At 34.2% G+C, this 22,509-nt stretch overlaps 4 protein-coding genes across 11 annotated transcripts; 2 read left to right on the top strand and 2 right to left on the bottom strand.

The window, feature by feature from the left end:
* Nucleotides 1-1,185: 1,185 nt before the first annotated feature.
* LOC138130797 (sodium-coupled monocarboxylate transporter 1-like) lies at nucleotides 1,186-15,331 on the bottom strand. 7 transcript variants are annotated; one of them, XR_011159646.1, is made up of 14 exons: nucleotides 15,190-15,331; nucleotides 6,938-7,215; nucleotides 6,716-6,875; nucleotides 3,238-3,303; nucleotides 3,124-3,175; nucleotides 2,994-3,061; nucleotides 2,787-2,941; nucleotides 2,600-2,740; nucleotides 2,324-2,542; nucleotides 2,088-2,271; nucleotides 1,784-2,035; nucleotides 1,453-1,731; nucleotides 1,305-1,397; nucleotides 1,186-1,266 (listed from the first exon to the last, which is right to left on the bottom strand). XR_011159646.1 is itself a non-coding variant. In XM_069047468.1 (14 exons), exons 3-14 carry the CDS (start codon nucleotides 7,135-7,137, stop codon nucleotides 1,278-1,280), a joined length of 1,812 nt encoding a protein of 603 aa, XP_068903569.1. In that variant the 5' UTR covers nucleotides 7,138-7,215; nucleotides 7,296-7,340; nucleotides 7,427-7,699; the 3' UTR covers nucleotides 1,186-1,277. The 7 variants fall into 7 exon arrangements, 6 of the variants coding, with proteins under 6 accessions (XP_068903569.1, XP_068903572.1, XP_068903567.1 ...); XM_069047468.1 differs by lacking the exon at nucleotides 15,190-15,331 and adding exons at nucleotides 7,296-7,340; nucleotides 7,427-7,699 and having other exon boundaries at nucleotides 1,186-1,313; XM_069047471.1 differs by having other exon boundaries at nucleotides 1,186-1,397.
* LOC138130799 (uncharacterized) lies at nucleotides 15,165-17,493 on the top strand. Of its 2 annotated transcripts, XM_069047475.1 has the most exons (4): nucleotides 15,165-15,306; nucleotides 16,849-16,963; nucleotides 17,016-17,187; nucleotides 17,240-17,493. In XM_069047475.1, the coding sequence occupies exons 1-3, from the start codon at nucleotides 15,214-15,216 to the stop codon at nucleotides 17,159-17,161; spliced, it is 354 nt and encodes a 117-aa protein (XP_068903576.1). In that variant the 5' UTR covers nucleotides 15,165-15,213; the 3' UTR covers nucleotides 17,162-17,187; nucleotides 17,240-17,493. The 2 variants fall into 2 exon arrangements, with proteins under 2 accessions (XP_068903576.1, XP_068903575.1); XM_069047474.1 differs by lacking the exon at nucleotides 17,240-17,493 and having other exon boundaries at nucleotides 17,016-17,222.
* Nucleotides 15,357-16,819, top strand: LOC138130798 (succinate--hydroxymethylglutarate CoA-transferase). Its single transcript, XM_069047473.1, has one exon. The coding sequence runs from the start codon at nucleotides 15,357-15,359 to the stop codon at nucleotides 16,650-16,652; it is 1,296 nt and encodes a 431-aa protein (XP_068903574.1). The 3' UTR covers nucleotides 16,653-16,819.
* On the bottom strand, nucleotides 17,490-22,494 carry Fbw5 (F-box and WD repeat domain containing 5). The gene is made up of 7 exons (XM_069047465.1): nucleotides 22,227-22,494; nucleotides 22,025-22,179; nucleotides 21,796-21,973; nucleotides 21,359-21,748; nucleotides 20,875-21,141; nucleotides 18,041-18,485; nucleotides 17,490-17,993 (listed from the first exon to the last, which is right to left on the bottom strand). The coding sequence occupies exons 1-7, from the start codon at nucleotides 22,405-22,407 to the stop codon at nucleotides 17,696-17,698; spliced, it is 1,914 nt and encodes a 637-aa protein (XP_068903566.1). The 5' UTR covers nucleotides 22,408-22,494; the 3' UTR covers nucleotides 17,490-17,695.
* Between the last annotated feature and the right edge of the window lie 15 nt (nucleotides 22,495-22,509).

Raw genomic sequence — 22,509 nt, 5'->3', positions numbered from 1 at the left:
TTCTGGGTCTAGTACAGGGTTATTCTAAATGATTGTAGTCGAAGTAGGCCGTGCCCATGTTATTAAATTTTTGCCGCTTTAATGTGAACTGTTAATTTTGTCGCTGTCACTGTCATTAGGTGAAAAGTGCGGTGATGAGAATTTTATTTTTGTTAAATTAACGACTGGATCCAGAAATTGAGTTGTTTTACAACCAATTCTGTAATATTGAGTTGTTTTGCACCCACTCTAACTCCCATGTGTCCTATACTCACTTATACACATAATTTTGATGTTTTTTTATGTGGAGCGGCAACCATAAATTTTACATTCAATTTTCACGCCTACTTCGACTACAATCATTTAGAATAACCCTGTATAATTAAAGTTAGTTTAAGGCATCAGCGTATGTATTTGCAAAGATGATAAACCAAACGTTTTGAAAATAAAATAACAGAACAACGGTGAAGTTACATCATTAATTCAAAGCCATCACTAAAACTTTATTAGACAGCCCAATTATTAATTCAGGGGTTACGTAATACAAACGTCCAGTTCCAGTTGTATTTCAGAGTAATTGTTTACTTTCCATTACGTTATATCTTTACCTATACGATGTGGAACTGTGTCTATTTACAATGTCCTATGAATTCTGTTCAAATAATATTACATCTGACCGCTATTTGCATTAATCTCTGCCCTCCACCTCATTAATTTCCAAAACCTAATCAACTAAAAACACTCAAAAATTTCATCTCCTGCGACTAAACAATCACAAAAGTTAGCAAACCTGATTCAACTTCACTTTAAAGCGGAAAAGTCGTTCGAACTTCTTTTAATAGGGAACATAAACAAAATCCGTATTTTGAATCCAATTGATAGACTGTCAAGACGAGATGAAAGGAAACTGTAAAGCCTTATTTGAGTAGAGATTGCAGAGTTTACGTATCCGTCAAGCTGTGCAAATATAAACAGCGGCGCAAGGCCCTTGACCACCACGGATCATCCATCAGTCAAGGATAAACGGTTTACATTAATAACACGTTTCTAAACTACCCTCTAGTTAGTTTATACTTTAAAGGGAATTGATAATGTCTGTTTGTTTTTGCCTACCTACGTCATCAGCAAACCAGACATGTAATTTCACTAACCACACATAGTCTTCCTAGGTTGGGTTTACATTAGTTTTATTTAAAAAAATATTCATTGGGTAAAACATGCGATCAATATATTTATACAAAAAGGAATTTCATCTTAAAATAAATTATAACAACATCACTATTTTACACTTTACATTTTCACTTATCTTCTGGCTGCGTTGAGACTATCATCTCCTAAAAATAAAGATATTTCTCTTACGAGATTCTTATTGGTGTAAAAATAAAAGTTTTTTTCTCAAAAAATGATAAAGAGAATCACTACAAATCAGTATGGAAATTATTTTTGACACTGAAAATGTCACATCCTACTCACATTTAAGTCCATAGAGGCAGGTACTCTCGATCTTCCACCGAATAGCCTCTGGTGTTTGATTTTTTTGACCGCCGATCCTGCGTGATTGTACGCTTCTTCGGGTAGAATCCATTGGCAAACGGGCGAAATTAGCTCGGGATCTAAGAATCTTATGTCAGTTTTCCCTGTGAGAAAGCTCGTTATAACGCCAACAATCAGAACGGTGACAACCCCAATTGGAGTTATCCATAAATAAGAAAGTCTAAACAGGGGGAAAACAGCGGATTCATCTGGATATACCTGCAATTGGTAAGTGTTAGATTACTTAAAAAAAAGGAGAAAGTGTACTCACAATGGGAGGAGGTGCTGTAACATTAATTCCGTAAGTTTCTGCGCAGCCATCGACAGAAATGGGAAGAGTGGGGTGTACTATTAGCTTTGCAGAACTCGCATATTGCCCTCCGTAGGATACAATGCAAGACATGATAAAACCTGCGATGGCACCGGCCACGGCACCTTTCGTGTTGGCCCAAGGAATCAACATTCCAAGAGAGAATACTCCAAACATGGTTCCAGCAACGATGGCAGAAAGCGACGATGCCACCTAAAATGTCAAAATTTCATAAAGAAATCAGAGAGCAAACAAATTAAATAACCTCAAACACTCCTCCCATGTGTTCCACAACGAATACAAGACACACTGAAATGACACCCAGTATGAGTACAATGCATTTGGAAATTATTTTTGCTCTGGTCTCTGTTAAATCGAAGTGACACACTCCTTTGAAAACGTCTTCCAATAAAACAACAGACGTTGAGTTGAGAACAACTGATAAGGAACTGCAATTGAACAGTTTTAAAGTTGACTGTTTTTTCGAAATGAAGTTGTAACCTTAATGCAGCTCCAAAAACACCAGCAATAAAGAGTCCTGGGACACCCCTCAAATGTCCTGCAGTTTCCACCACAAATAAAGGAATCAACTGATCGCTGTTTGAAATTCGGTTGGCCGTCAAAGGATCACAGTCATAGTAAGTGCTGAAGACTAGAACGCCAGCAAAGCAACACATCGATATGAAAAAGACCACACCGACTGTAAAAATACCAACAGAACTGAAAAAAAAACATAGATAGCTACATAGGTTTATTTTTAAATGTTGTAAAACTTACAGTTTGGCTTGCTTGTCGTTTGGGAGTGATAAATATCTCTGGACCATGGTCTGATGCACTGAGTTAAAAGAGGTCCAGTAGGTGAATCCTCCGATCAGCACACTGAATACTGTATACCTATCATACATGTTAGGGCTAAAACTGAAGAAAGCTTTACAATAGGACAGTACCGTCTCGTTTGACTCACTTAAGGGAATGTAATCTGTTTCCAGCGTAAGCTCGTTCGATGATGACATTCATGCCTCCAACGGAGATAATACCAAGAATTACCACTACTAATACCGAAATGAACATGACCACTGTTTGCCACGTGTCTGTGTAAACCACTGCTTTCAAACCACCCTGTAAGTTGTTTGTAAATAAGTACTTTTCAAGTGCCAGACATAGAACTTACCAAGATCGTGTAAAATACACAAACGATGCAGACTACCGCACCGATTAAATGAATATTGGCTCCTGACACTAGGTACGTAAATGTAAAATGGTGAAGAATTTGGTTTGTAAAGATGTCCGCAAAAACTTACCTTGGTTAAAAGCAAGCGACGGCACGTAAATCAACAAAGGCAAAAACATGATCTGTAGAAAACCTGGCATTTAAAACAATAAATTATTTAGGTCCGTTTAAATGTGACACTTACCTCATCCAGTAAGAAAAAAAATGAGGCTATAGTACGAAGGATCTTGCTAAACCTGAGTTCCAAATACTAAAACAAAATGTGTTACAATGTTATAGTATAACAACGAAATTATCAATATAGAGATAATTGGGACACTGGACGCCTGGGAAAGTATGTGAGGAAGAAAAAGCTGGAGATGAATGTTAAGAAGATGAAAATGATGGTGTTCAAGAAAGGAAAATAGAACAAGTAAACGAGTTCAAATACTTAGGTTACACATTCAATGAAAGAGCCACGGATAAAGCACATATCAGAGAGATAGTGAGGAAAGCAAATGGGTGATTTCAGGAAGAAGAATGATAATGTTTGAGAGCATGCTAGAGAGTATATTGATGTACGGGGCACTGATCTGGCGATGGAAGAAATAAAAAGAAGTAAAGCGAGTGCAAGAAAAATATTTGAGAGGGGTGCTAGGAGTATAGAGAAACGCCAGGTTAGGTACATAGTGAGGGAAGATTGCAAGAGGAATAGACTGAGAGTCAAAGCGGAAAAGAGAACGACAAAGTTCAAAGATAAAATGGATAGAAGGGAAGAGTGCAGGATACTAACGGAATGCCGAAGAGAAAAGAAAAAAACATGGAGAGGACAGGGAGAGAGAGAGAGAAATACTATCAGAGAAACTGGTATGCCAGTGAAAAAGTGGAAAGATTAAAAGCAAAAGGAAGATGGATGAATGTAGAGCTGAGTGAAAAGGACAAAAACACAGACAAGCAAGAAAGAAGGGAAAGAATCAAAGAATCCAGATACCACAGAAAATATTAGAGCTGTATGACAGAGGAAATTCCAGAGTACCTGGATGTGGGAACGAGTAAAGAGAAAACAGGTATTGGACGGAAGGAGAGGAAAGAAGGTGCAGAATGTGTTACGAGGACAGAGAGATTATTGAGCACATGTGGAATGGTTGTAGCAAAATTAGAGAGAGGGAGAGAAAAGAACAGGGAGAAATACGAATGAAGACGGAAAGGAGATAAGATGGATGAAAGAGATATGGAAGATGAAGGAAAGGATACATAAAGAAAGGGGTGGGGGATAGGAATGAAAATGTTAATATTTTCAATTGTTATTTTTATGTTTGTAACAGGAATCCGAGAGTCGAAGGGCAAATAATATTTATATATATATTTATATTAAGTCTTGCTCTTTTAAATTTTACTTCCATTCATTCACAGATATGTTAGATATATTTTGTATTCCAGTATTTAAAAGAGGCTTTTTCAGGTTATATGAAATTTAAATTGAGATCAGAAAAATCTCACGCATTACTTACTCTATGTCAAAAAACTGTACCAACAGAAGTTAGAGATTGACAATTATGAAACTAAAAAACTAAATTAAAAACAAGTTTACATTAGCCTCGTTTGATGTATAATGAAATGTATTGATAACATACCTAATTACATAACATTTTTGATTTACAATCCAAAAATTTCCGATAATAATGAGGAATCTGGAAAAGTGCCCCGAATGCTTGCAACGTTTCCACGTTGAATGGCAAGGGAAATCCTCTCGAAAAGGAATTTCTTTGATTTTGAATCGCCTGCTTCCGCGATAATCGATGGTTTCTTTGCATCAAGGGCCCAATGTTTTAAAGGCTAAACCTCGTTTTAATTCTTTTTTAGATAGCTTTGCATTATTGTTTCATTAATTCTATTTTTAACTTTTGGCTCTCTTGGAATATACTGGATATTGTCGGAGCACATTCAACTCTAACATCTGTTGCACACATTTTGATTGTTATAACTTATAATTGCATTAATAGACCAAAATATGTGACTGATCAATCTACACTCAACAAAAATCCTCATCATAAACCAAGTACACCAAAAATAACATTCTACACAAAACGAATGATATTACAAATGTCTTTACCAGATAGGTAATGAACTAATCAAATGAACTGAATAAAATATTAGGTTGTTCAGACAGTTCTTGGCGGCTTTTAGGAAAAATTCGTTCATCATAAAAATTCATGTGTACATTTGCAATTACGATAGTAACCAGATGTTTTGCCAAGTTTTTCAAAAAGATTGGCGAACACGTTTAAATAAAAACAAAGACCATATCGCGGCTACCTGAGATAGTGATACGGGGTCATTATAAATGTTTGTAACAATTAGTAAGCGTAGCGGCGCACCTAATGCATAGCGCACAGCCACCTACGATGGGACAATCATTTATAATGACCTGTATTTAAAAGCGATAACAGAGTGGTAGTGAAATTCGAATTTTAGACCTAAATTTCCACGAAATAATAAGAAAAGAACGTCTAAAATGCAAAAAAAAAAACAAGCAAAATGTTCAAAGCAATTACTATTTTCTTCTTGGCAGTACGCTAATTATTTTCAGGAAAGAGTGTTTCGAGCTGAATTATCCCGAATCCTTTCTTTCAGATGTTTAAGTGTGGCTAGCCGATTGAAGTAAATAGTTTTTGATTTAGGTAACTCTATAAATCTAATGGGGTGAGATCGGGAGACCATATAATCAGCAACTCAATAAATCTACTTCTCCCAGTTTTTAATTACTTACTCACTGTAAAGACGAGCGGGTGTATCTCAAAATGCAGCACTTACAGCTTCATTAGCTGGTTAGTAAGGGGTGAAAAACATCACTCAAATAGATATGGGGCAAAACAAAGGTGATAATACTTGAGCATAAATCAGAATTTTGTGCAAAACACTGGAGATTGCCACAAACGGAAACAGATGAGAAAATGACAACTATCGGAAAATTTTATGTAACGTTATTTGGATTTGACTGAGAAGTCTTCAACTTTCCGTACAAAATTGCTGGAAAATTGTTGCAATCAAAAGAAATTATGCATTACATATTTAAATTATCACAATCTAAGAAGCAGTCATGGCTAAATGAATCGTAGAGAAGAACTAAAAATTTATATTTTTTAATTAATTGTATTTCATAGAGTTCTGATTAATCGAAATTGAAAAATTATTAGCCTTCTCAATAAAACCAATGGCATCATTTTATTTGTGTTTGGAGTTTAAAGCAGTGTGTGTACTAAAGACTAGATGAAATTAAAAAAAAAACCAAACAAACCCAAACGATTAATAATAAAAAAACATTCATTATCTGTGCAAAGACAATAAGAATATATTTCTTTTAAACAAAAGCTACAAATGGCGCGAATATTTAACTCCCATAATTTTTTCCTAGTCATCTGAATACTAAAATTTAAACATTTCCAATGGCGTTACGGAATACCAGCAAAGATGTGGACTTTGATCGGTCGCTTTCATCACGATGACGTAGTATAATTTTATATCTCTAACGACTGCACAATTAATATTAATGAGAATTGTAACAGTGTCGTCGTCGAACAAATACGCGATAATAGTTATGGAATAATTTACATAATTAAAACCGCGAGAGGGTGGGAAAACGGAGTTTCCCGATAAAGCTAGGATCCAAACAATTTAATTACCTCGTAGGAAGAACAAACTTGCAGTTTCGTGAATACTGGTAAATAAACGGTGGCCACGGTAAAGCCACTGAGACACATGGCAAAAACTATCAACCAATACTGAGCCCCAAAATTGTAAATTTCAGCCGGAGTGCCGAGCATGGTCACGCCTGAAATGTAGCTGAAAAAGTGTGTTTACAGTCGGTCATGTGCCTTCTGACAACAACGTTTTAAATAACTCACCTTGCGATCAGAGACATCGCCACGGGAAAAGACTTCAGGTTCCCGTTTCCAGTTAAGTAGTCTTTGAAGGATTCTGGTTCCCGCTGCTTGTTCAGTTTGCCTCTGCAGCCGAAGTAGAGTCCTGTTAGGGCAGACAGGAGCAGCATCGCCCCGAAAATAACGTAATCCGCCACATCGAAATAATAGAAGAACTGCTTCATCTCGAAAGTGCTTCAGACTCTTCGGCCGACTAGTTCACCAATAGAGAAATTGCCTGGAGTTTGCCCGCTCGTCAATATCTAAAAAATTAATTCATATTCATTATGACAATGCCACTCGTTTAAAATATAAGTCGAAGTTATGCGACGCGAACACTCACTCAAGTTTGATGCTTTATAAATAAATTGTAGTGAGAGGATGTTGTCTGTAAAAAATGTGTTGCGAAATCATTGCCAGCCCGAATTTCAATAAATCAGTTTTTGATAATCACATCTGGAAGATAAGACATACCTCAAGTGCTAAAATTGCTCTTGTACGTAATTCATTATCACGATTCCGTTTGACAAACAGACGCACCAACTGGCACCTGGTATTGAAGAAATTTTGCTAATTCAATGACAGTCAAAGTCCATTCCCGTTGACCGTGGTACAATTTCACCACAAGACCAGTATTTTAATTATTTCGCTCAATCTTCATTTACATTGTAATTCGTAGTCATATCACACCGATTAACAATTTGGAAGTGTAAGCAGTCATGTAAATAGCAACTCATTATTTTTAAAATATTTTTTTGTGTAAAACGCTTCACTGAATGTTAATCGAAAAGAAAAACAGAAGCCAAAAAATAACACGAGTCTGCCAAGAGAATTAAAGAAAAGCATAAATCATAATTGATTTTTGTTTTGTTTTTGTGTTTGTAAATATTAACAATGTAAGAGTTCTAAATAAGTCACATTTCTTAAAATTCACAGTTATTTCTTCGAAAATAATCACAGATTTTTTTTTATACTAAAGCAATATTTTTTACATCCTTCTAAATTAAAATATTGTAACAAAATGGTCGAAACATACTTACATATCCAAATTCTACTCTGCACATAGGTACATGTGGCAATAAGAATTTCACAAAAAAGCTACAAAGTACATACCAAAATCGTGTTTGCCATTACTAGAATCTACTTATTATTTAATTACCGTCTAATGTGGTTTGTGTTAGTACAATAGCATTGTAAACTCCGCTAAACAATTATTGTAATCTACATACATCTATTTTACATTATCTGGATACACTGATAACAGAAGTTTTACTTTTCCAGGTTATTTTATTGCTTAAATGTCAACGTTTTTATTTTTCCCTTTAGTTCTCCAACAGCTGAATTTGTTTCGCATGCAGAATGTATTACAATTAAATAATTCTAATGTCACTAAAATTTTTCTAATGAAAAATACACGAAACTAACATACACCTGAACATAATCAACACTGTAATGAGTTTTTTTCTGGAGTTCTTTCGATATGAACTACGACGGTTTCGGTTACTGCTGAAACTGTTACGGTAACATGTTTTTAAAAAACATGCAAACATTTGCTGCTGATTCGATGTTATAGTCAGGAAATATTGACAAACCTTCTTTAGTAATTTTTTATATCCTTCATAAGTTAATGATATTAATTAAAAAAGAAATTTACAGTCACAAGACTATCAACACATTTTTATTTAATTTACATCTTGAAATAGTTAGATATACTTATTATTTAATTGGGGCAAGTTCGTTCCTTAAATTTTACTGTACCTATCTCTTTTCCCTTCACTTTGCTTTACCTATTTATGAAAATACATTTTTTCACTTCAGCGTTAAAAAAGTGCCGTAGAATGTTATTTTTTTAAAGCAATTATAAACGGGCGCCAAAAAAAAATTGTATGCAACTCGTTAGTAAAGTATCTTTTTTTGCTCGGCGGATTGCGCACTCACTTAGCTCGTGCGACAAATTTTCCTTCTCGTAAAAAAAAAGTATTACTTTACTCACTTGTTACATAAATAACTATTGATAACAAATACAGTTATTAACAGATTAATACGAATAATAAAAATATGTAATTTGGAGTTTACAAGTACTGAAGGTCAATAAAATCAAAATGATTAGATTAAATGCAATAAATTAGAATTGTACTTAAAATTCTTTTTTTTTAATCAGTTTTCAATTGATTTTATAATTCTTCTATCTGTATAAGTACATACAAGAAAAATATCGCCACAACCCGTGGCAATAAAAATGGTTATTATTATTATTTTATAATAAATAGGTATATAAATTATACATATTACACAATAAGAGTTTTTTTTAATAGAACTAGTACATACTATATTTTGAGTAATAAACGAATTGTGGCAAATAGACCTGACATTATAGTTGTAAATAAAACGAATACTGGCGCATTCTTTATTGACATTGCCATGCCCAAATTCAATGATTTGAATCAGACTTTACTTTTATTTTAGCTGTAAAATCAATAGAATCAGTAAATAAGATTACGATTTCACCATTGATCATTTCAGTGGATGGTACAAAAACACATTGCCATTAAAATTATAAAAGCGGTATTATTATGTTCCTGTCATATTGTTCGAAATATTTTTAACATTGAACAAGGTGACATTTCAAATGCGGTCACATAGTATTCACGTTTTTATAATAAATGGTATCATTGCTTGACAGTAACCTCCGTAATGATAAATTAATCCGGGCTGAATGCCGTGTCACCGGGTGTGCGGTAGGTCGGGGGACATAATAATAAGTAATAGTAATAATAATAACAATTAATTACTAGAACATAGGTACGTCAGTAGCAAAAAAACACGAGAAAATTATAGCCTTTTAAAAAAAATTTAAAAATACATATGCATATTGCATTTGAAATTAGTTCCAGATACAAAAACAAATTAATGTGTATGTTGCTGAAGTTGTTAATTATATGAGAACCAGCAATAAAATAATTATTTCAGTTTTCCATATAATGATGTGAGATAAGCAAAACGGTTTTGTCACGCAAAATAGCAGTGATAGATACAAGAATTTTTTACAAAAATTCGTACATGTTGAGCTATAATAATCAACTAATGAAGCGTTCACATTAAAGTAGTGACAGAGAGTACATTTTATACAGGGTGATTCATATAGTTTCATAAGTATTTTAACCAGCGGCAGATTCCGGTCTCAAAAGGCCCTTGACAATAAATTTTTTAGTCATACATCAAAAATTGGCAAAAATTACCATATCGTTTTTTTCACTATTAAGTAGTAGGTAAATGCCATTCTTCGCTAAATTAAATTATTCTACTTTACACTCTTCAACATGCTTTATCTTCAACAATTTTAACCTTAGAACCTAGACATTTTTGTAAGAGTGTCTAGGGGTTGGAATCTACCACTGGTTAAAGTTTGTATGATACTATATGAATCACCCTGTATATGTACTATGCAAATAATAAAAAAAGGAAATATTTTCACCAAAATCATATTCATTCATAACGTCAAACATAAAAATGAAATAATAGCAGTGCATACAGATATGCAATGTTAAAATTTTTTGTGAAATTTATATTGATTTGAACAAATAAATTAATTTTTATTTGACAATATTTTTTTAGCGAATGGAATGCTAGTGCACTAACTCACATGTAAATGTTAATAGTAATAAATGATCAATTATCATACCTTAATACATCCGCAGCAAATTGTTTTGGTAAACTAAACTCGATTATCCAAATTTTTATAGTACAGAGTTCAAGTTTACACATTCATGATTAAGAATGGAAGCTTATCAGATTAGAAATCTAATCCAACAATTTCTTAAGGTTACTGAATACTGAATAAATATTAAGAATGTCTATTTACATTATTTTTTTTAATTATGTAATACTTATAAAACTTTAAGGTAATGCGAAATTATTAAAACAAGTTTCGAATTTTGAAAAATAAACATGCACGTTTTGGACTCTGCCAGTGACAAAATACGTCTTTCCTAACTCATTTGTTTAGTTTTTTCGCTGTTTATATTTGCCTCTTAGTGTTCTGTGTTCAGAAGGTCCTATTCTGTACTCCAAAGTGAATTTAGAAAAAAAAATGCATATAGTATCAGGATTTATGAAAAGACGTAATTATTATAGAATTTAAATTAGAAATTGTTCTATTCAATCCTATATAATTTTAGTCTTCTGGGATAAATACATTCTAAGCAAATCTAATAAAATAAAATATTTCTGTTACTGCTGGAAACGTTTTTCAGTTGCAAGTTTTCATGTTCTGTTTGTTTATAGGCAAGTTTAAAAAAAGATATCGTATCGTTCTTCAGCAATAACTGAAAGAATAATTGAAAGGCAGATGTTCAAAGGGCGAGCTATATCAAAAAGGTTTCACCACAATATTTCTGCAAAACACATATTGCAACATACATAGTTCTTTTTATTCTTGATTACCTACTCCTAAAAAATTTAAAGACTTTTTAGGCTAACTTTCTTAAAATACAAATAAACGTGATCAGAATAGGTAGGTACCTATATTTATAGGAAATTAAGTCTAAATTTAACAAAAACAATTCAACAATAAATAAATATTTCGCAAACAATACATATTAATAAAACAATATGTTTACATCTCTGTGAGTAATTAAAAATACAATAATCTCTAAGTTATTAAACAGTTAAAGGAATAAAAGAAAGTAAATTCATCAAGGGTATTAATATAATGTTCAGCAAATTAAATTATACACCCCTAGTGCTGTCCTCCAAAAAATTAAATTAACATTAAAAATTCTTAGTGGACACTAAATAATGATACTTTGGAAAATGAGAACAGCGTCACCAAAATAGCAATATTTCGTATTGTTTTATTGTTGCTTGCATTCTAAATGCTATATGTTTACCGATTTTACTAAATGTTCGCCAAATGTGGAACGCTCACGTTACGCGCCTGTACTGCAAATATAAATATTCACATTATCCATTTATATTAAGCACTTGCTCAAAAAAACTACTTTTTCTACAACCATCAAAAAAACGTGACATTTATGCATCGTTATCAAGTCGCAAAGTATGTCATTTTTGATAGTGAAAAAATATTTGTCAAAAAGTTTCCTTGGATGCTAAAATAGTTATATTTTAGCACCCAAGGAAACTTTTTGACGAATATTTTAGCATCCAAGGAAAATTTTACAAAAATTAAAAAATTCAAAAATTTTAAAATGCTGTTGTAGAAAAAATAGTGTTTGTATTTCGTGCATTCGAATGAGTTTGAAATCTCGACCTGACGGTCTCGACCAAAAACTCATTCTCATGTCCCAACAAAAAACAATCATTTTGCGCACTTAATACAAAAATAACTATTTTTCGAAAACTGATAAAAAAAAATGTTGACATTTACATTTACATGACCTAAATAGGTTGTCAAAGTGATTGTTTTTTGTTCACTGGATTTATAGTCCGGACAAAATAAATGTGAATCCTGACTTTATTAAGTCAAATTATTTAACAACATGATTTCGATAATAAAGATTTATGGTAGGTTCTCGAAAAGGGGTATATAAATACAGTTTCGAAATTCTACCTGCAACTTTGGTGGTGGATAACCATCTGTTTCATCATAAATCTTTATTATTGTTTCCTTTACATTTTGATTTGAACATGTTAAATAATTTGACTTAATAAAGTTAGGATTCATATTTATTTTGCCCGGACTTATACAATGTAGAACAAAAAAGACTTTTACATTCAGCAATTTTTGATTAAAGAAAAGGTCACAATTTCGCAATTTCTTAGCTGTATATTCCAAATAGACCAGTATCAAACTTTCAGACACGTTCTTTAATTTTTTAGAGCCACACTAATTCATGAAATCCTTCTAAACAGATTCATATTGTCTAGTCTAGAAGCCTTTTCTTGGATAAGACTAGAAACTGCACTTCGTGCCGTTTCTAATACATCCAAAGGCAGACCATCTTCATCACTTTCGGAACTCATTTTTGTTTTTTCTTCTTTCTTTTATTAAACGCCAGTAATTCTACCAAAATCGCAACCAAGCCTTACAAAATTATAAGTTATATCGTTTGTTTGACGGTTGTTATCATTATTAGTTGGTCAGAGTATTCTACACTGACTAGTAAAATACAAATAGTCAAAAAATATTTTTTTTATTTAAAATAAATGAGAACAAAGCTGTACATTTTGTGCCCTCATATCTTCAAATCTGAGAGGTATAGAATTTTTTTATTATTTTTCCCATTATTTTCTAACATGAATTGACATTGCCTCATTGAGTTGTTCCGCGAATTTTGAGGCACCCAGTATAAAATTCGGGCGACCCCTCCTTACAAAGATACTGAAGGTGTAGAGTTGGCATCAAATTTTCTTCAAATAGAAATTAGGATTGTTGCCGTTTATTTTTATTTATCGTGAGAAAATAATGATGCAAAAAATTGTCTTAGAAAAGTAGCGTTATCGCGAGTAAAAAAATTTTTGTTCAAAAAGAGACGGCAATTGGGCTAGATTATTGTTTTGTAACCTTGGATACGGATAATTTGAACTGGTATCAACCTAGGCATATTTTTGTACATAATCTTAGCAACGCCTTGATCTGAAAATTATAAGGTAAGGAATGCGGTTGCTGTATTGAACAAAGTTAGAAGAATTATTCAAAACTTTTTTCGACAAGTTATTACTTGCTTCACGGTATATTCCCTGCAACGCTTTGGAGTCGGAATGCTTTAATTATGAGACACTCTGTATGAGAGGCTAATAAGAAGTCTATTTCTGGGTATCCATTTGAAATTGAATATGGTATAATAGTATATTATGATACAAGTTTATAAGGAAGCCTTTAAAGCACGCGCGACGAGTTTCAAGCACGACGCGTAGCGTGTCATTAATCGTTGATATAGAAAGAGTCAATTGTTGTTGTTTCGTTGCTATCATGAATCGTGTATCAATGTCTATTTATCATTGTTAAAAATGTAGGTGAATTTGTTGTTACCTAAGCAACCCTTAAAGCTTTAGTGTTTTAAAGGCCCTTTTTCGCACGCATTTTAGTGTCAAAAACAGGGATTATGATTCAGGTATAATAAAATATATAGTAAACATTTAGTATTTTTGTGAAACAAAGAGTTTTTTTTACTGCATAAATATAAGACACTAACAAAAATTAAATATCTAGTTATCATTTCAGAATTAAATATGGAATACAATTTGGTGAACATTTAGCATATTTAGGCAACAAAAGTTATTTTTAGTATCTAGCAAATAATATAAGAAACTAGCAGGATGTCAGTATCCGCTCTAGGATTATGTAGGTATGGTCTTAATTTCGGTGACCATTTAGTTTTTTTGGGAAACGAAGGTATTTTTTTGCATGAATAAATTCGGTAAATTTGGTAAACAGTTAAATACCACCCATTCATCAATTCTATATTTTTATGGTCTTAAGAAAAACTTTACTGAAACAACCCACATAAGTAAGTAAGTATTTAATATGTATTTTATATCACAAAAACACACCTAGAAAAATTTAATCGTAAGTAAAATGGAAAAGTTGCTATGTAGTAGGTACGTACCTATCTGTTTACTATTTTTCTCTTGGAACATTATTTTTATTATGTTCCAGATTATTTTTATGATAACCAGACAATAACGTGGCATTAAAACTATTACTTACCTTGCAATCCTTGCATTATGTATTTAAACCATGTGACAATAATTTTTAAGGTAAAACCCTGTCTGCACCACTGTCTTATAGTTTAGCTACACGATACCTACTAAATGAAAATAGTAAATTTAACTTCTTGTAGCCATCGAAGAATTGAGTTGGTATTTAGATACTACTAATGAATGTAACAAGTGGAATGGGAAAACCAGGTTCCACTAAAGTCTACTCTAAACTAAAGAATAACCTACACATGGACACAGAACACTTGTAAATTTAATTTGATACAGATTTACATATAATTAGCACATGACAATTGGAAATGTTTTATTTATTTTTTTGCAATGTCGGTGAAATTGATTCATTTTAAGTTTCCGCGGTAGTTTACGTCGATAAAACAGTGACCAATCTGCGAACTTTACCAACCGCGCCACTGGAATAGAAATGTCAGATGCCAAACGTTCAAACTTGTCAAATTACAATTACATTGAGGTGTTTATCTTATCACAGCCGTTTGAACCGAATCACGGGAATTAATAGAATGATTACAGTGTATAACCATAAAAATGTGTAAACATACTTGCGTCTGATCAGTTTGTACAGGATGACGGACCCATCATCTCCTTCACCTCAAGCGATGCAAGAACCAACTACGTCCACCGTCACAGTTGTAGAAACCGTCGAGACTGATGAGCAGGTAAACATCGTTACGTAATTGATAAGAATTTTAAATAGTAGTAGTTAAAAATGTTGACCACCGCGAAATACCTCTCGACTCATGTCAATCTCACACGGTTAAAAATAGCGAACAACATATTCAAATCGATACATTCACGATCTCTACATAATTCTCCACTGGAAGGCGTCAGAGTGCTCGATTTAACCCGCATAGTGGCAGGGCCGTACTGCACCATGATTCTGAGCGATTTGGGGGCAGAGGTCATCAAAATCGAACGACCTGGCAGCGGCGACGAAGCCCGAAAATGGGGCCCACCCTTCTTCAAGAACAGCACAGAAACGCCCTATTTCGTCGCCGTCAACCGAAACAAAAAGAGCGTCTGCGTCGACATAAAGTCCTCACGAGGCCGCGAAATTCTCTACGAACTGGCCAAAAAATCCGACGTCCTGGTTGAGAACTACGTCCCGGGAAAACTAGACGAATTCAAGTTGGGTTATGACGACCTGAAAGCTATAGCCCCTCAGTTGATCTACTGCTCCATCACAGGATTTGGACCCAGCGGTCCCTACCGAAATAGGCCCGGGTACGACGTGATTGCGGCCTCCGTGGGCGGCTTTCTCCACATAACGGGCCCCAGAGGTGGGGAGCCCTGCAAGGCTGGCGTCGCAATTACCGACTTATCGACAGGTTTGTACGCCCACGGTGCCATCCTGGCGGCTCTGTTGAAACGTATGAAGACAGGAAAGGGGCAAAAAATTGATTGTAATTTGTTGTCGACTCAAGTTGCATCTTTGATAAATATTGGTTCGAATTATCTGAACACGGGGCGGGAAGCGACACGGTGGGGCACAGCACACGCTAGCATAGTCCCTTACGAGGCATTCCCGACGAAGGATGGCTACTTCACTATAGGAGCTGGGTCAGATCCGCAATTCAAAGATTTGTGTGAGAGATTAAACAGACCGGATTTGCCCGAGAATGATAAATTTAAAACTAACCAGCTCCGAGTGAAACATAGAGATGAATTGATCGAGGTTTTAAATGGTATCATATCCACAAAAACTAAACAAGAGTTGTCCGAAATTTTCGAGGGTGGTTCTTTTCCTTGTGGTCCCGTTAACACCATCAAAGAAACGTTCGACGATCCTCATGTTAAAGAAATAAAGTTGGTGGAAACTATGGAACATCCGGTTGCAGGAGATATAAGAGTTGTGGGACCGCCTGTGCAATACAGTGAAGGAGGAAATTATATCAGAGCATCTCCACCTACTCTCGGACAGCACACCGAAAACGTTCTGGAAACTTTGTTGGGGTACGACAAAGATCAGCTTGCAGAACTAAAAAAACAAAATGTTATACAGTAAATTGTACCAGATTTTCTTGCCATTTTACGATAATTAAGACTAACTCTAAGACCCAAAGATGATTTGTTGTATTCCATTTTTATACGTTTTATACGTTAATTGTAATTTTTGGAAATACGTGATTTATATTTGAAATTTTTAACGTAATAAATATTTTTATTGGTGAATTTCCTGCTATTGTTTGATTTTATTTTAGGACCATGAAGTACCTACACTTAAGCTGAGGTTAAAAAAGCCTAAAAATGATAAGAAAGTGAAGTGGACAACAGAAACTGTAGATAATGAACATATGAATAAGAAAAAATCAAAATGTAAGTGATTTTTCGGTTTTGGGGTGGCTTAATGAAATTGTTTTTGGTCCAGGTTGTTGTATTTACGAGAAACCGAGAAATTTCGACGAGAGCAGTTCCGACGAGGACTCCGATGACGAGTGTGAGCACTGTAAGGGCCACGTGGAGAAGAAGAAGAAGAAACCGTCGTCAAGAGATCCAGTTAACTGTGAATCTTAAGACTTTTTACATGGATATTTATTTATGTATAAGTTTACATAAAGTTTATGTTTAATTGTTACCTATTCCTAATATTAGTTGTAGGCTAATCGTTATTCCAAAGTGGAGACAAAGTGGCATTGTTGTTTAGGAAAATGTGATAAAGGCGATGTAGTATTAAAATATCAAAAGTGACTCAAAGGAAAGAATGTGATCTAGCTCTAGTTCGTAAGTCACAAAACCCAAGGCTGCCGGTTTATGTATAACCGTTACAAAAGTAATTGTTATTGTCCACGTGGTGAAGTACCCAAAAGTCTGGTGAACTGCCATAAAAAATAAACAAGTGAAATTAATATCTAGAATTTATTTGCGTCATCATAAACACCGAAAACAGTTCGTTAAAATTACAATGTTAGTAGAAAACATTCCCTTAAAGCTGGACGGAGATTCTAATAAGTTAAATAAAATCATGGGGTAAAATAAATAGATAAAGCGTCAAAACGATTGAAACAATAAAACATTAAATCGTATTTACAACACTAGTGTGGTTATTGCTCAGCGCGACTTGATCGACCTTGTTTTAACACCACACGCAGACTTGAACTTACTATCTTTCGTCTGATTTCTCCTAAATTCTACACCGCGCTCAAACTCGGCCTCGTTCAAGTTCAACTCTCGCACTTTAGACCTAGAACGCCACACTTTGATAGTATGATCGTCGGAGGTGGTCACCAACATCTCCGGGTCTTTGGGGTTGAACGCCACCGAGTTCACCACGTCTGCGTGCGGGTACTTCACTAGGCACATCCCGTAATGTCTGTCCCACAGATAGCCGTGCTTGTCTTCGGCACCACTGAAACACACCTTTCAAAACCTCAAACTAGCAAGTGTCAACTGTACCTGGCGACGTACTGACTGCACACGTCTAAAAATATGAAAAAACATTCGCTGTTCGACGTGTAAGCCTTGTGGGCCCGCAACATGGTTCCCACTTGCTTGAGAGTCACCAGGTCTATGACGTGGATGTCGATTTCTTGGGCGATGGGGGGCGGGTCGAGCGGATTTGATATTTTGTATCCTTCGGGCCAGGACCTGCTATTCACGTAGAGGTACCTGTGGTCGGGACTGAGACCCATTCCCACGATGTGTCCGTGCAGATCGATCACGTGGTCGACTTTGTCGAATTTGTCCGCCACCGAATCGAAATCCAACCAGTTGGGCTCCGGAGGTGGTGATCCGGATCGCAGTTGCTCTCTTTTTCGCTCGCGCAGGATCAGCCGTTCTTTTAGGGATGGTCCGGGGTCTATACGTTTGGGGAAGGTGAAGGGTTGTATCCTTTTGAAACCTGAAAACGATCCGTTCAAGCTCAAATCTGTTTGCGGTGTTTTTGTAATGACCATTTGAAAAAAAATTACATTTTTAAGGATTTCAAGTCTTAAGACTCGTATCTAATTTTTTCACGTACATATATTGTTTAAATTAGGTATAACAATTAATGTATTTTTCGTTTAAATTAATTCAGTAAATAAAAAAGTTTAGTTAATGAATGTTTAAAGCGCCACCATTTACTTTTTCACATTAAATCATTCTTTCTGTTAAGTCTACATTTTAGTTATTACATATAAATTTTTTTGTTCACTTGCTTAATTATTTTATATTTAACTTGTTCTCTCATTGGTTTCTGATTGTTGAACAATAAAGAATATTATAAAAAAAGGGACACGACATCAAGGCCGGATTTATTTGTTATTAGGGATATTTCCCTTTTTTTTGTTCCCGTTCACATATTTTTCTTGCGGAAATGTAAAAAAAAATTCCGCTATCTATTTTGGTTTTGGAGGAACAAATGAAAACGAAAAAACCCTGATGTCCAGAGAGTGATTTTAGTCTGTAAATGTGCATCATCTAATCCAAACATTTTTTAAAAGGGTTTTATACTCTAATGAACTACAAAATATTAAAAAATCTAGATTCCGGGAGTGCAGAATGATTTTCTTGATAAGTGTATAATTTTCTGTGTTGATGAAAGAACAAGAAATCGTGTCAATAAAATCAAAGATAAACTTTTTAAGACGACACTTACAAAGTATTTTCTGAACACTAGAACATCCACTTATATTGATTGCTTGATCAATTACGATGTTCTTGATGATAAACAATGAATTGTCCTAAAAGTCGACTACTACTGTAGGTACTACTGTAATTTAGAATTTTTTTTAACGAAATCCATAACTAGTTGGAAATTCGAGGACAAGGTCTCTGCATTTCAATCAACCATTTCTTACCACTTACATAACCTAGGTACTGGTTTGGAGAAAGCAAAAAGCAACGAAAATGGCCTCCGCAACTAGTCAGCAAGCTAATGTTTTTGCAAAAATGCAACTGCAGGTTATTGTGTGTGACACCAAAAAACGTAATGGCGACGAGGATGAATACCCTCAATCGGAACCAAAATTTAGCATTGATAGAAGAAAATTGATTAGGTATATACATGTGAAATTTACATTCAGCAACACAGACAGGGTTACAGCATGATACGAGAATAACGAAGAATAATTTTGTTGAGTTAGGGTTGTTCTCCAGATTTACCAGATCTTGTGCCATCAGACCATCTGTACCGGAGCTTGAAAACTGAATTAGATGAAAAAAAAAATCACATACTGAGACCAAGTTCATGACTTATTTTGATTTTGTGCCAGATCAACAATATTGTGATAATTTTTTCAGCTTCCCTAATGAATAATCATAATAGGGAAAATACAACCTGCTCTGTATGTCAAAAATTTTGGCATTTGTTACTTTATAAAAATCTGCAAAAGTTCAAAATAAAGCATTTGGTCAGCCGAAAAGTCTAATCTAATACAAATGTCGTACGATAGGTACTTCACAGCGCGCAAACTAATCAGGCACTCGGCTTCGCCTCGTGTGTGAAACTCAGCTTGAAATACAGGTTAGATCTCAACATATCAATCGCAAAAGACATACGGATTCAAATCCATGGATGACTCAATTACAAATTAATTTGATCGCTCGATATTAATCCGCATAATGAATCTTGAATTTAAATCTAAATAATGTTAAATGTACTCTACACAACATACAAAAATATTTGTTAATTGTTATTTGTAATTTACGGAATTGTCATTATTGATGTGTAACATACAGGTTGATTCAAAACGAACGCACCAACTACTACCAGTTGTATAGAATACAGTGTGAGGAACTTAAAACAAAATTTCCCCAGCTACAATTAAAAGTATTTATTCAATTGCAGTAACATTCACTAATTAAATTATGTTTCTTTTGGTTCGTTTGCTTTTTTAAAAACCGAAATTTAATATTTTTGTTACAGTTTTTTGAATAAATCTTAAGTCAATTAATCATGTGCTTGTATGTCAACAAAAAAAATCAAAATTTGGAAAAATAATAAAAAACAAAACAGCATCGGAACATTTGCATTATTTTGTTCACGTTCCTCTCACTCTATTTTAGATGATTACAAGTACATAGTTAGTACGGTTGTTTTGATACACTCTGTATTCTAGCAATATTTATATTTAGGTCAGTGCTGCCAACTGAAGCATGATAGTCATGGCCTATTCGATTAATTTTTTTTTTTCGTTCCCATGGTATAATTGATTGGATCTTGTACAATTGTACGGATATTAATAGATTATCCTTCCTGACAGATTTTAGTAAAATTAGGGGAAAACAAATTTAAAACCGTTACCTACCTATTTGATGAGGTGTGTACGTTTTAAAACCAGTTGTAAAAATTAAATATTTGTCGTTTTGTGGCTGTTGGTCCATATCTTCTTCTGATCCTTCATCATCACAGTCATCTTTATTGATCTCTTCCTCTTCAACCTCATCTTCTGAATCATCCATTAACATATTACACAGTTCAGACTCCACTTTACGATAGTCTGAATTGTACCAGATCGGATTTCCTAGATCTGTAGGTGTATGAGTTTTCTTTGGATTCTCAAGAGGCAACACAACTACAATTTTTTAAACAATCATCTCTAAAGCCACACAATGTAATGATAATATAAATGGAGTACCTCTATAAAGAAAGTCACTTTTTATTATAATTATGTTGAACAGAGGAGTTGGTAATTTTCTGTATGAGTTACTTATCACTCTTTGTCTTATTACATTTAACATATTTACAAACTGAAAGGCGACTTACTTTACGACAGACTGCACTATAGATACCTGATGCGCTATGTGTACAAGGAATTGAATTAATGTCTCTGTGGCTGACCGGATTCCCATGTTCAAACGTATCACTTTTATTTTCTGTTGGATCCGCCTCAATTTCATTTTCTTTCACTTCTGGCGCAACTTCAGAATTTGGAAGACAGTTGGCAATCATTATTGCTCTTATTGAACTAGCGTTCCTGTTATAAAACCGAAACATGTTGTGCGTTATTGGTACATGTTCAGACTCTGCTTCTTGTGAAGCTTTGTTTAGCCACAACGATGAGGTACTCACTAAATGTGCTAACCAATGCAGGTCACCTGACAGCAAGTGTTGATCATTGTACCAAGTACCGTAAATATCATACGGTTTATTGACTACTCGACATTGTAATTCAAATCCAGCTAAAAGTTTATTATTTATAACTTGCCAGAACATGATGTATTTCTACCTAGTAAGTTGAAAACTGCAATTTCACCGGAGGTACTGTGTGGGGTACCAAAGTGAACTCCAGATACTAAGAGCAGTGTATCTGATTCATTGAACTGCGAGTACTGAGTATATTTCCACGAGAAACTGTTCATATCTCGTGAATATTTTATTTCCACTGGGTAAGTAGAGTTCCATAACTTTAAGAAAAAATTATGATGTAACTGTCATTTCGATAGGAATAAATTTACCAAAACATAACCATCTTTTGAACAAGTGGCAAAATATTTTCCATTGTGGGAAAAACTGACATGAAGCACTTGATGCCTATGATCATGAAGGGTTTCTGTTTGAATTACTGGAACATTATAAAATAGCCGTCGAAATTCTTCGTACCAAGTTTTTCCTAAAATCAATTAACTAATAAGATATCTAGTGAGGAGTAAATTTTACCAGAAATTATTGGAACTGATTTGTCGACCAGGAAATTATCGAAAAATACTTTCTTCCAAAGAAAATCATCTCGACTAACCTCATACCATGATCGACAAACTTCACTAACAGCAACTAAATCTTTATAGTGCAAATACTGAAATATTTTGTATAACACTGGGTAAGGTAAATATGACCACATAATCCTCGTCTCCACAACAAACGTATTATTGTGTGGTATTTACTTTTGGTCGATCTGTCAAATTTGACATTTGTTTGACGTCGACGTCAAAACATAAAACAG

This window comes from Tenebrio molitor, chromosome 5 (genome assembly GCF_963966145.1).
Source record: "Tenebrio molitor chromosome 5, icTenMoli1.1, whole genome shotgun sequence".
In the NCBI taxonomy this organism is placed as follows: Eukaryota; Metazoa; Arthropoda; class Insecta; order Coleoptera; family Tenebrionidae; genus Tenebrio; species Tenebrio molitor.
This window is presented reverse-complemented; position numbering and strand designations above follow the sequence as displayed.

Excerpts from the sequence above, each read along its gene's own strand:
- LOC138130799 (XM_069047475.1), top strand. The coding sequence starts at position 15,214 with ATGACGGACCCATCATCTCCTTCACCTCAAGCGATGCAAGAACCAACT. Across the intron at positions 15,307-16,848 it reads CCGTCGAGACTGATGAGCAG|GACCATGAAGTACCTACACT; the intron begins GTAAACATCGTT and ends ATTTTATTTTAG. Across the intron at positions 16,964-17,015 it reads GAATAAGAAAAAATCAAAAT|GTTGTTGTATTTACGAGAAA; the intron begins GTAAGTGATTTT and ends TTTTTGGTCCAG.
- LOC138130798 (XM_069047473.1), top strand. The coding sequence starts at position 15,357 with ATGTTGACCACCGCGAAATACCTCTCGACTCATGTCAATCTCACACGG.
- Fbw5 (XM_069047465.1), bottom strand. The coding sequence starts at position 22,407 with ATGTGGTCATATTTACCTTACCCAGTGTTATACAAAATATTTCAGTAT. Across the intron at positions 22,180-22,226 it reads ATCAGTTCCAATAATTTCTG|GAAAAACTTGGTACGAAGAA; the intron begins GTAAAATTTACT and ends AATTGATTTTAG. Across the intron at positions 21,142-21,358 it reads TTGTACACATAGCGCATCAG|TTGTGTTGCCTCTTGAGAAT; the intron begins GTATCTATAGTG and ends AAAAAATTGTAG.
- LOC138130797 (XM_069047466.1), bottom strand. The coding sequence starts at position 7,137 with ATGAAGCAGTTCTTCTATTATTTCGATGTGGCGGATTACGTTATTTTC. Across the intron at positions 3,176-3,237 it reads TTTTTTTCTTACTGGATGAG|ATCATGTTTTTGCCTTTGTT; the intron begins GTAAGTGTCACA and ends GGTTTTCTACAG. Across the intron at positions 1,314-1,452 it reads CTGCCTCTATGGACTTAAAT|GAGATGATAGTCTCAACGCA; the intron begins GTGAGTAGGATG and ends CTTTATTTTTAG.